General features: G+C 37.4%; 1 protein-coding gene across 1 annotated transcript in view; it reads left to right on the forward strand.

Annotated features, from left to right (window-relative positions):
• Window positions 1-13,626, forward strand: part of NELL1 (neural EGFL like 1) — a 351,666-nt gene that overhangs the window by 293,639 nt on the left and 44,401 nt on the right. Inside the window, exon 13 of the mRNA XM_088145070.1 lies at window positions 1,462-1,587. Within this exon, the coding sequence (XP_088001196.1) occupies window positions 1,462-1,587 (126 nt within the window). The remainder of the gene's footprint in view (window positions 1-1,461; window positions 1,588-13,626) is intronic.

Raw genomic sequence — 13,626 nt, forward strand, 5'->3', positions numbered from 1 at the left:
GTTGCTAATTCATTGACTGATGATATCAGGTAATACATGTGTGAACTAATTCTACAACCTTTCATTTCGGACTGTGTTGTGCCTGTCAAAAGCTCAATCCCTTTCTTTGATGACATTTTGGGGAGCACCCATTTCTTGTGAGGTTTTTCATTTATCTCATGCTGTTTCTCAAGCAGAGCAATCTTCAAGTTAAGCAGAGAAGGAAGGAAGGAAGGAAGGAAGGAAGGAAGGAAGGAAGGAAGGAAGGAAGGAAGGAATTAATTAATTGAGGGTGGAGATCAAACTGTACCCTAACCATAAATAAATTACAATATATATTTACCAAAATGTTGGGATGGTGCTCAATGTATATTCTGGAAAAATGTTAGTGTCCTTTTTAAGTCAATAAAGCAATCTGTCCCTGAGGTATCCATTGAATCACAAATGTGATAGAAATTTACTGAAATTTGTATTTATAAATGTTAATTTTGAAGATAAATGGCAAGCCCTCTCTTCCAGAACTAGTTTAGGTGTGCCTTTTAATGTGATAGTTCAAAAAGGTGTTTGATAATTCCCTGGATGTCAGCAGGTTTTAGCATGATATATAGACCATATTATATTAAAGGTAAGAGGATAAATGGAATTCCATGCATTTCATCAAACCACTTTTGGCACTTATGGGATTCTGTTGTAAATAACCAAGAATCACTGAATTTTCCTTTTACACAATTCAAAATAATATTCTTATAGGGGTTGTTGCTTTGTTAAATCAGAGTGAAAATAATTCATTTGAATAATGGGTATTTGCTTCAGAGGAAACGATGGGTATCTGGGATGTTAATTGCATCCATTATTTTTTCAGTTGAAATTGAAGAAGCTATTTGATAGTTTCATCTGAAACTATTATTGGTTTAGGTTTTTTGAGCAGTGATTGTTTCAGTATTAATAGAATTTGTTTCCAGGCAAATGACTTTGATATCTCCATTATACCTTATATTCACCTAGGCAGGATTCCCGCCCCCCCCCCCCCCGCAGCTTTTTCCCACTTTCAACATGTGGCACTCTTCATACATTCATCTTAACACAACTTATATTGTCTGGAAAGTTTGGCTGAAGAATTGCAGAAGCTAGTATAAAATGCACTTGAATTTCACATTTAAACACTCTGTTATGGTTGACTTCCTGAAATGTTAATAGTTGACTTACCCTCTTTTCCTATTTTCATTGCTATATGGCCTTTTGATTGGTGGTAGACTGATGAATTCTTTTTTAAAAAATAATATACCTAAATTACTTTTCAGGGTGGTAACAAAGAGAAATACATCCAAAGTTGATAGCAGAATTAAAATTCCAAATATTCTGGTTTTGGGGATATGTTTTGGATGTTTGTATATACTATGTTTCCTATTACAGTAATGTATCTCTGAAGATAGGAGTTGTGCATCTGACTGTAATCTCAGGAGATTTTTTTTCTCCCTGCAGATATTGATGAATGTGCTGCTAAGATGCATTATTGTCATGCCAATACAGTGTGTGTTAACTTGCCTGGATCATACCGCTGCAACTGTGTCCCAGGATATATCCGGATTGATGATTTTTCATGTACAGGTAAGATCTTAATACAATAGCAATCCCCCATGATAACTTACAAATAAAAAGTGGCAATTAATTGGAAGGAGCTAAAATATTATTTATACAGTACTATATGTTAGGCAAAAATTCTTCCTTGAGGAAAATACTTCACTGAATGGAGGAGAATGAATAACATCACTGAATAACATGCAGAAGCCCATGTTATTAAAATGTTTTACGTGTAAGGATTGTGCAAATTTTATATGTAGAATTATTAATGGTATTTATTAAAAAGTTGCAGCATTAAGAAGGCACTGAGGTGAAATATAGTGATTTATACTGATCTATAGTAGATAAATATAGCTTACATTCATGGACAGATAAAGATAGAAATTTAAAATGTACGATTGAGATTCAAATCCAGATTATTGTATGTGCTAGATATTAGTCTTCCATGAATTTCTCAGAACATTGGAAAGTGCACAACTAAAATTCATATAAAATTATATTTAGTCATTTCTATTCAGAAAACTATTCTATCAATATTTAGATTTTAAACGTGCCTCAAAATTGTGGAAATGAAGAGATCTTAAATAAACTATTAATATTTTACTTAATGTAATTCAAATCATGTTTCTTAGACCATATTAATAATGTACAACTAAAGCAATTAATGAACTATGCCTTCATATATTAATGTCATCAGCATATAGTGCCAATCATTATAGTCATAATGTGTAGCATTTATACCATGGATTTGTATGAATGAGTATGCATGAAAAATGGAGTATAAGATGAGACTCATTCAAAGCAGGCCAAAAGGGCAGAAAGATTTGTTCAGAAGAATTTAGTTCATGCATTGTGTGAAGAATGGAGACTTCAAAAAAGATACATGATATGGGAGATAGTCCCCATAACAGAAGATGATTCCCCAAAGAACAAACAGTTCCTATGTGAATGAGGCAACAACACTCTGGTGTAAAAGCAGCAGGAGGTGTGAGAAAAGGGTCAAGATGGATTGTCCAAACTGTTGGTTAAAGCTTGTTGGAAAGTATAAAAATGTATGAGAACTGTCATTCTTTGGAACCATCACACAGTACAAGGTACTATGTGAAGTGGGGTGCCTAGCCTGGTAAACTAAACTTTGAGTTGAGTGGGTATCAGAAATGTGTGACTGAATATTTCATTCAGGAATAAAAGTTGAAAACTTGTGTGTGCTTCTATGAGTCTAAGTAACTGGATAAAAATAACAAGTAGAATTGGATGTACTTTCTGACCCTCAGTGAGTCATTTTTCCTGGAAAAATGAGATTGTTCTCTTAAATGTAAGGATTTGTGAAAGTATATAATGATTTGTTAAAGGGAGACAGTTACAATTTGTTGGCTTAATGGGGAAAGATGCAAGTCTTTTCTAGAAAATTGCATACACACTCTCTTACTCACACACTTATTTACTTACTTTCCAAAATAATTGCATATTATTCTCTTTCTTCTCTTTGATGCTAATTCAGTGAGGCCTGAAGACACAGCACTGTCTAGATAGCTGTCCAGCTTCCCTGATACTACCAGTTTTTTGACTACCCCACAAGACAATGGGTGACAAAGCCTAATTGTTTGTACCCACTTTGAAGTGCCTTTGGGATGGTATCGAATAAGGAGGAAAACATTAATTCAAGGCTGTTACATCTAAGAACATGAGAGATGGCATGTTCTTGTGTCTAAAGTGCTGGACCAGGAAAGGGGAGGCCAAGGTTCTAGTCCTTCCTTAGGCAGAGAAGCCAGCTGGATGACCTTGGGCCAGGCACTCCCTCTCATCTCTAATCAATGCCAGGCTCTGTGACAAGTCAACTGAAAAACAACCCCTCTAGTCACATCATGCATTGATAGATTCACTCTTGAGAAACAACTAGACCCCTCTAATGCTAAGAAAAACAACAACAGCTAAGAGAAACTTAAGCCTGGTTCACTCATGGCTTCAGGACCTTATAAAGACAATCATAGTTAGATGCAAGAGGGGATGGGAAAGGTTCACTGAAATGGAATAGTGAAGGGAGAAGGGTGCAAGATGCATTCACTGTCTTCACATTACGTATAATTAGATAATGACAGTTGTAGTATAAATCCCTGACAGTCTTAACTGTTTATTTCCAGGCACATTATGTTTCTATCTTATAAACCCCACTTTTCAATCTAAAACTTCTTTAAAAAAAAAAATACTGACTTTGTTTTTGAAGAACTGCATCCGTCTTTGGAGATTAATTTCATAGTTCATCATTCAAGTGTATTTCTGTGTGCTTTTGTGCTACAGTGAATTGCTTCTAACCTTCATTTCCCCACTGCATCTGTTATATGAATTGGCTAGATTGTCTTTGGTAGGCAATAAAGAATTCTCCAGATTCTCATATCTATAAAAGGATGAATTTCATACAGACAGTGGAACAAGTGCAGGCTGACCTGGTGCAATTTTAACAAATGGTCTGTGAAAAAATAAACAGTGATTTGCCAAAGGTCTCACTGGAGTAGCAAAGACAATCTGAAAAGTATATACAATTGCAGTTTTCAGTATAGATACAATAGCATTATTAAAAGCTTTCATGGTTCTGAACAGTGGAAAAAGAGCAAGAAGGTATTCAATATATATTCCCAGTTCATCTCAATATGATGCCCACATCAAACAATGCCAGCTTTGTTAGTTTAAATTATGTCAATTTTCTGTAGCTCAGAGAGGAAAACACAAATTGTCGAAGATCTTTTATTTTTTTTAATTGCAAAGCTATTGATTACATTTCACCTGGGAATGCAGAGCAACTGAAGATGTAAACAAATGCACAGAGCTCAATTGATGAGCTAAACTTGATCTAAATTTTACTGATTTTACTCAATCATACAACTTTCTTATTATTGCTCTTCTTAATTCTGATAGAAGCCATTGAAGCAGATCACTGATCTCTTTAACACAATTCTCTATCATCTCCACTTTTCTGTTCAAATTGCCTGGTCCTACTAACTCTCATAAAATAACTTTCCTAATTTCTGATAAATATGCCAAGTGTTGATTATTGATCCCTGTAAGAATCACAAAGATTTCTTACTGTCTGGACTATAGGGGAAAAAGTATTACTCTGTTATCATTGATTAAGTGCCATCAAGTCGTTTTCAACTCCTAGCAAGGGCATAGATAGATCTTCTCCATGATGATTGATCCCCAACCTGTTTTTTCAAGTCTCCCAACAGCACGCTCATCGCCACTGTAACTGGTCCATCCACCTTGCTGCTGGTTGTCTTTTCTTCTCTTTCCTTCCACCTTTCCCAGCATTAGAGCCTTCTTTAGAGAGCTGGGCTGTCCTGTTGACTTTGTATAGTGCCAGGCATTCACAGATCCATGTGTGTGGCACTGAGTCATAGGCTTTTCTGTAGTCAATCCAGGCTGTGCTCAGATTGGTCTGTCTAGACCTAGAATCTCGTGCAACTGCTCTGTCTATGAGCAACTGGTGTTTTGAGCCTCTGGTGTTGTTCCTAATGCCCTTCTGAGCTGTGCTGTACTGGCCTATATGGTCCTGTAGCTTGGTGGCTATGATGCCTGATAGGACATTCCATGTTGTGGAGAGGGAGGTTATTGGCCAGTAGTTGGATGGTGCTGTTTCCTTGTGGGGGTCTTTCATGATCAGCACTGTCCTTCCTTGTGTTAGCCTGGGTGGGAGCCTGCTGCTAGCAGCTGGTTTATCTGTGCTGCTAGGTGTTCATGGATTGCTGTTAGTTTCTTTAGCCAATAGGTGTGGATCATATCTGGGTCAAGTGCTGCCCAGCTCTTCATGTCCTTGACCTGCTGTTGGATGTCTGTTACTGTGATGGTGACTGGTTCCTGTTCTAGGAGATTGCTGTGGTCTGCTCTCAGGTCTTGCAGCCACTTTGCACTGGTGTTATGTGTCTTCTCTTCCTCTCATATGTTCTTCCAGTACTGCTCAGTTTCTTCTGTTGGTGGCTCTGCTGTTACTGTGTTGTTGTTGCACTGCAGTTGGGAATAAGTACACCTTGGATGGTTCTTTGGAGAACAGGGCATTAATCTTCTTGACCTCTGCTTCTCTAGCGTATCTCCTTAACCTGGCAGCCGGTGCTGTGAGCCTTTGTTTAGCAGTCTCTATGGCTTCAGATGGAATCAGGCTTTTGTATTTTTTCAGTAGCCAAGTCTTATCCTTAATCTCCGCACCCTTCTATAGTTCCACCAGCTAACTAACTTCTCTCAGAGTTTGCCTTGATCAAGGAACTTCCATGGAGAAAACCACATCCCCACCAACACTGGCAGGGCAAGCTACTGTATATAAAACAGGGACCAAACCCTGCACTCACCAGCACTGATGATGTAACCTAGTCAGGTAATGAAATATCTGCAAGCAAACAACCAAGCTCAGAGAGCGCAAAGGACTCCACAATTCAATCTGAGCTACATATTCTCTTCTACTTAAATATCTTCTATTGAGGTATCTTCTTCCCATATCCCATCTCTTACTTATAAACAAATCCTTAAAGCTTCATCATTTCAGTCCTGATCAGCAAAAGTCCATTAAGGGTTACCAGAGATAACAACATATCTATTTTACCTTGATCAAATAAACCAACTTTATTTTCCTTCCTTTTATTTTTAACAATCTTGATCTTTAATCCCTTCAAATAATGTCCTAGAACTTGATTTCTTTTCATTTTTTCTTTGTCCCTTCTCATGAAATTCTTCAAAGCTTTAACAAGCCACTTTTGTAAAGCCAATATAGGAAAATTATCCAGGTCATTCTCTTGGTTTGTTGTTTGTATATCCCTTTTAATTATTAAGACATCGGCCAGCTTCTTTTGTCTGTCCAGTGTAGCATCTTTGTCTGTCCAGTATAGCATCTTTTCTCATATCATTCTTGTAGCCTGTCATTTTTAAATCCACTTTGTAGATCAGTCTCAATCTTGTCAGATATAACTTGTTCCTCTTTCATAGCATCTTTTAAACATAGTCTATCTATAGAGGCAGACACTCTTAAAATTAACTTCTCATTGTTCAAAAATATCCTTCAATATGTCCAATGGTAAAATATTTTGCTTCATTGTGTATTAGTAAGTCAAATTTAAGTTTTCTTCTCCTTTAATTGTAATCTTTAGTTCCTTCTGGTTCCCTCTAGTGTCCAACCTTCAAAGTCTCATCCTATCATATTTTTTTAAAAAAGAATCCAAAACAAAAGCATTTTCCCATGGGAAGTATTCTTCTAAATAATTCTAAAATCTTATTTCAAATCCACCTGGACCCTTAGTCCCTTTGTAACATTGCAAAATCAAAGTTCTAATCACCCTTTTGCTGTATATTCCAATTTTTAAAAAATACCTTAAGCTTGTATTTAAAACTTCTTTTGCTAAGGATTGAAGGAAATCCAGTGCTGTAAAACTTGTCAATCCAAAGGTTCCTAATAGCTGAAAAGCAATTAACAAGCAATTTCCAAAGGTGAAAAGAAAAGGAAGTATGTGAACCCAGTGTCCTTTTGAAGTCACCGACCACAGTTTGAGCAAAAAGATGGCTATTCCCTCATCTCCCAGAGCTCTAAACTTGCCAGAGACTACTGTCTTGTGGTCTCCTAGTGAGGAGCAACTGTCTGGAACACTTGTGGGTGATCCCAAGTCTTTGTCCAAAGAGGAATTATGAATAGCTGGTCTATTCACCAGCTCTTCATTTCGCTGTGGTTGTTGGCTCTGCTTTTAGTGGAGCCATCTTCTGTTGCCATTTCTTCCCCAGAAGTCCATACACTGTAATATCTTTAATGAAGTCAGTGAGAGTGGAACTATGAAATAATTTGGCAGGATTCCAAAGACAATGGTGGTTTTGAGAGGCAGTATTAATGAACACGTCTTTCTTGAGGGTTTTATTTTAAAACTGCTTGGTTCCTAGAACCTTGTAGTATTTTCTCCCAACCTATCAGCATTCCTTGGCCTTCTAAATATTTTATGGCTGAACTGACAATTTATTTTTTTGTGAAAGTGTTTTTTGGGAGGGAATAATTTATGCCTAATTTGATGCCATATTTTCTCCTTCAGTATTCATCTTCCTTTTTTTTTCCCCCCACTGTTCCTTAATTCAGGGTAATTTTCCTTGTGGCTGTATCTGGTAGTTTGTTTATAAGAGCTGAGTACAAATGTACCAGGGGAAACACTTTTGTGAAAAGACTCTTTAAAAAAATAGCCCAAAGTGTCACACAAAGTTAGATTTGTAGCAAGACATGGATATATTATAGAAGTAAGTTTGTCTATTTGTTAAAGCAGAGTTCATCCCACAGCAGAAAAAAATCAATGCTGTTTGTAAATAAATGCAAATATAGTAAGCCACAACTTGTCTGATGTCCTGAGAACAAAGTATTGTAAAGGCTTTTTGTCTGTATTGTGCATTATGGCTAAAATTGTCTTTTAACTTAGAGAAACTGTTTCTGAGTAAGAGATACTGTATAGCACTGTGTGAGAAAAGTGATCCTTTGCTTGCTCAAGCATTTGTGTAAGACATTACATTCGTTCTCAATACTGTTTTAGGCTCGACCAGGGATTAAATACCAGGTATGATGAAACTGGTTCCTTCCAAATGTTTTGGACTTCAGCCGAGGAGAACTAATAATATAGGTTGTGAGAAATATACTGTAATTCAAAATAATTGAAGGACATCAGGTTAACTATCCTAAAATATATCAGATATTATGTTTCTAATATAATCAGTATATTATATATTAGATCTCTGATGCATTGTGACAGGAGAGTAGAAGTCATCTTCCTATAATGCTTTTTGGGAGGAGTTAATGGAGCACTAATGCATTTACTTCTTACAATTCTGTGTAGAAAGTAAATGTATTGCTAGAAAGAGTTTTATTTCTGTGTTCATCTTTGTAGGATCAGATTTCACATTGTTAGGTTTTTAAAATACCAATATACAGTACATACATGACTTAATGTTTTCTGGACAGTTTATTCATTTATAACATTAGCTTTTAAAATCTGAGTGTGTTTGCATGTGCAAAGGAATATATTTGAAACTTGGCACATGTAGGGGATTTTGTTCTGTTTCCTAAAAAGAATGTGCTCAGGAAAGTTATTAATATCCCTCTGCTCCTTAAAAAGAGAAGAGGTAAAACTCTAAATGCATGGAGCTTCAAATACATTTCTGTTTAGATTTTCTTTATTTGTAGCAGAAATAGTACGAGGACTATGACACATAGCTGGAAACTGTGTATGTGGATAGTTGAAAAAAATGAGCAATCTCCAAGCAAAATATAAATGTGCCTGTTCCTTTACTGTTGATGGTTGATCCTAAAAGGCAGAAGATGTCCATTATTTCACTCTGTTAATTCTAAGGCTGGCTGTTCTTAGTTTGGTCTTCTTTACATTTAATTTTAATCCCATTTTTTCATTGTGCTTTTTGACTTTTAGTATTAGGGCTTGCAGATCTTTTGCATTTTCAGATATCAGGTTAGTGTCACCAGCATGGCACTGCTTTTTTTATGTTTCTTCCTCCCATTTTAAAACCACACTCATCTTCTTCCAATCCAGCTTCCCTTAATATATATTCTGCATATAGATGAATAAATAAGGGGAAAGTATGCAGCCTTGTTGCACTCCTTTGCCAACCTGGAGCCAGCGTGTTTCACTTTGCTCTGTCTGTACCATGTCTTCCTGACCTGTATATAGGTTTCTCATGAGGACAATGAGATGTTTTGGGATTTATATTTTTCTTTTCTTTCTTTGAAGTAATTTTCATTGAAAAAATTTAACAATAATAAAAGATAATACAAAATGAAATTAAAAGAAAAAAGAGAGATTGAGAAAAGAAAAATAGAAAGGAAAAATAGAAAGTGCAAAAAGTAAAAGAGGAAAAAGAAAGAAAAAGAAATCTAAAAAAGTTACTTCCAATCTTTTTTACAGCAGTTACAAACAGACTTAATATCATCCTCCCCCTCTGAAATTACATTGCATAGATCACTTCTTCCCATATCCACCCCTTTTCAATTGGGAAATCCAAAAGTCATTAACTCAGTTCTATCCATTTTCAGCAAAATGTCCATAAATGGTTTCCAGTATTTTGTAAAAGTACTTTCTATCCTATCCCTTATCAAACAACTCAATTTTGTATTCTTTTGTCTTATGCAGTATTCTGGCATTATTAATCCTTAACTTGATTCCCATTTTTCTGAGCACATTCCACACCTTGACATGATTGGCACAACTGAAGGCTTTTCTATAATCTATCAAGCACATAATGACTTCTTTTTGATATTCTTTGGCTTTCTCAATTAACCAGCGTGCATCAGCAGTAATGTCTCATGTTCCTCGGCCTTACCTAAAGCCAGCTTAAACATCTGGCATCCCTTTTTCCATGTAGGGCTCTAATCTGCATTGGATGATCCTAAGCATTATTTTGCTAGCATGTGAAATTAAGGATATTGTACGATAGTCTGCATATTCTGTTAAGTCTTATTTTTTGGGTATTGGATTGTAGACTGACTTCTTCCAATTGGCTGGCCACTGTATCATTCTCCAGATTTGCTGGTATAACTTGGTTAGAACCTTGACTGATTCTTCTTCTATTGCTTGCCATATTTCAGTGGGTATTCCATCAGTTCCAGTACCCTTCTGACTTGGTAATGACCAGAGTGCTGATCTAACTTCATCTTCTAGTACTATAGGCTCTTGTAAGTAGGGAATATCTTCTAAGGTATCTTGGATGTTGACATCTCTACCGTATAGTGTTTTAGTACACTCCTTCCATCTTCCTTTGATCTTCTTTTAATTGGTTGCCATCTGTGTTTTGGCATCCTTTAGTGTACCAATTCAAGGTTGGAACCACCTTCTGAGTTCAGAGATCTTTTGAAAGACTCTCCTTGTTTTTCCATCAGTTCTACCCATAGGCATTCACAGCAAGGTGAGATGGCTTCAGGATGGTGACACATGTGTGCTGATGTCATAGCCAAAACTCTCTCTACATACTTGTGTCCCAGTGTCTGACAGAAGTGCAGAAGGCATGGTTTTAACATCCTTATGACATATATTTCATCACTTGTCCTCCATGTCCTATGTGGACACTTGTAGACAAACCTCAGTGGAGTTGACATCTTGGTTTGTTGGCCTGTGCTTATATTATGGTGACCACCTGTTGCTGGTAAGTAGTGGTTAGAGTATTTTGTGTAAAAAAAAAAAGTCTCAAATGTAATTGCTAACAGGAAAGTATGATATTTATTTATTTATTTACTTATTTATACAATTGAATTTCTTATAGCTGCCCACTTCAACAGACTCTGGGCAGCTTACAAAATCCAATACCAGATAAAACCATTAAAAACATTTTTTAAAAAAACCCAGTCTGGACTAAAATAGCCAATAAAACAGCACAACAGCCTCCCCCCTCCCCAAAAAATTAACCCCAGGCCTGGGACCAAAACCAGGTTTTAAGGGCTTTTTGGAACCCCAGGAGAGAGTGTGCCATCTGTATCTCTGGAGGGATGCTGTTCCAGAGGGTGGAGGCCACAACACAGAAGGCATGTTTCCTAGGTCCCATAAGGTGACTAGAAGGGACCTGGAGCAAACTCACTCTGCCCAAATGTACCAGGTGGGCAGAAACAATGGGAGAAAGATGGTCCCTCAGGTAACCAGCTCCTATGCGAAGAAGGCTTTAAACATAACAACCAGTACCTTGAATTGCACCCAGATGCCAACTGGCAACCAATGCAGCCAGTGAAGCAGTGGTGACATGAACACAATGAGAAGTGAGAAGAACTATGACTTTTTGAACCAGCTGTAGCTTCTAGATGGTCTTCAAGGGCAGCCCCATGTAGAGTGCATTTCAGTAGTCCAGTTGTGAGGTGACCAAGGTGTCCAGCAGGACCCCCAAGTTACTCACAAGTCTTGAATGGAGAAACACAACCTCATCCAAGACCAACAGCAGAAATGTCCCCAACTGTAGGGGGCCAGCAGCCACAGCCACTCAGTCTTGCCAGGATTGAGCCAAAGTCTGTTCCTCTCCATCCAGACCCAAAGAGCCTCCAGACACTGGGGGAGTACCTTGACACCTTCACTTATGCAGCCTGGGGTAGAGATATAAAGCTGGGTATTGTCAGTATATTGATGATACCAAACCCTGAACCTGCAGATGACCTCACCCAGCAGTTTTATGGAGATGTTAAACAAGAGGGGGGAAAGCATCAAACCCTGAGCACCCACAAGTGAGGGGCTGTGGGTGCGATCTCTCTCGTCCCAACAACACCACTTGGAACCAACCACTGAAGGAGGTGAACCACTGCAACACAATGCCTCCCACTCCCAAACCCCACAAATAGAAGGATGCCATCCCACCCCCACCCCTGCAAAAAGAAGGTGCCATGGTCAACTGTGTTGAAAGCCGCTGAGATATCAAGGAGCACAAGGATGCACCACCCTCAAGCCAGCTCTGCCAAAGGTCTTCAGTGATTTTAGCTACCACTTTGGTGGTTTTAACTAGAAGTTGTAAGTAGCAATTAACATTATAGCTGACTGCACTGTTAAGTATATTGTCTCAAGTTCTGAACAAAGAAAGCCAACCAAAATAATTACAACTTTCGACAATATTATAAAGTCTAGCTTGCTAATTTACAGGCAATAAGTATTAAGCACTATGACATATCTGTCATTAATGATAAATTCATTTGTTTGTGATCTACCCAAATACCAGATTATTGATGAGTGAATTATATTTCAGCAGCTCTATTTTGTTTGTCAAAGCTCTATTAGATTTTCTAAAAATATTTGGAAACTTGTTCTAAGAAGAAAATTCACAATTTGTCCACAATTTTGTATTAGCTATAATTCATTGTCAGTTGGTATGGATATTCAGATAACTTTATCTCTGCTTCAGAAAAATTCTGTATATGAATTGCCCATGCAATGAAATTAAATGTTGTTGTCGTTATTGTTTATTGTTATTATGGTTGCATAATATCTGGTTGCACAGCCAGCCAGATGGTTAGACTGGATTTGGCATTTTATCCACCTATCAAGTCCTTCCCAAGGACCTGGGAAAGGCAGTTGTTGTTGTTTGATGGTGTTAAAGGTATCATCGCAAGATATAAGCTGTTCCAAGTAAAGCTGCATTTTGCAATAGACTGATGGCTATCCTCCTCCTCCTCCTCCTCCTCCTCCTCTTCCTCCTCCTCCCCCTCCGTTTGAAACCAGTATAATATTCTGGTGTACTCAAGCTGATGATAATAGTTTGCCAGCTTATTTGGAGGCAGGGCATGATAGGAGTGAAGAACAACTGAGCAAGCATGGGTATGGGGAGAGAAAGGAAGTGGTAAAGTATTTTATTTAGGACATAATGAATATGGACTATGGTATCACACTCATTTGGAGCAGAATACCAGCTCTCTTCTACTTACTGTTGTGGCTGACAGACGCTTTCCTTAGCTTGAAGGTAAGTGGAAAAGGCAGATCCAACTCAAGTTTTCTAGCTGGCTGGCAGACTCAAATGAACCAAAACACAATATGAAATCAGCCACATTATGCTAAGGACAGCTGTGGGATGTGTTGTCATGCATTTGGGGACATTGTTGTCATGCAGCTCAGTCTTTATCATAGTTGATGGGTCGGTCTTCCAGCTTGGAAAGAAGTTGAATGAAAAAAAAAAAAATCCAGCAGTTCATGGTTCCAAACTAAGGAAAGATGTTAGTTTATAACAGACACTCAACCTTGGGGGAGAATAGCAGAGAAGCACAGGGCCTGGGAATTCATTTCCGTTTGGTATTACAGGTGATCAAAAGACTATAGCTGCATATTATTTTTTTGTGATTGTTTTTTCATTTCATTTCATTTTATTTTATTTTGGTAAAAAAATGTGAAGATTTGACATTTACACTGGGGGAAATGTGTAATTAACATGTCTCATAGATTATTTATATACGTTGGTGATTGACATCATTGGTGCCCTTTATGTGATTTTTTACTTCCACTTTTGTACTGTTTTATGATACAGAAATATGACTTGTGGGAAAAGGAAAGTATTATTGAGAATGACAAGTAATAGTAAAGGAAAAAGAAGGGAACC

Source organism: Python bivittatus, unplaced genomic scaffold (assembly GCF_059951505.1).
Source record: "Python bivittatus isolate LINGU-HERP-01145 unplaced genomic scaffold, Pbiv_v1 ctg000480_np1212, whole genome shotgun sequence".
NCBI classification, from domain to species: domain Eukaryota; kingdom Metazoa; phylum Chordata; class Lepidosauria; order Squamata; family Pythonidae; genus Python; species Python bivittatus.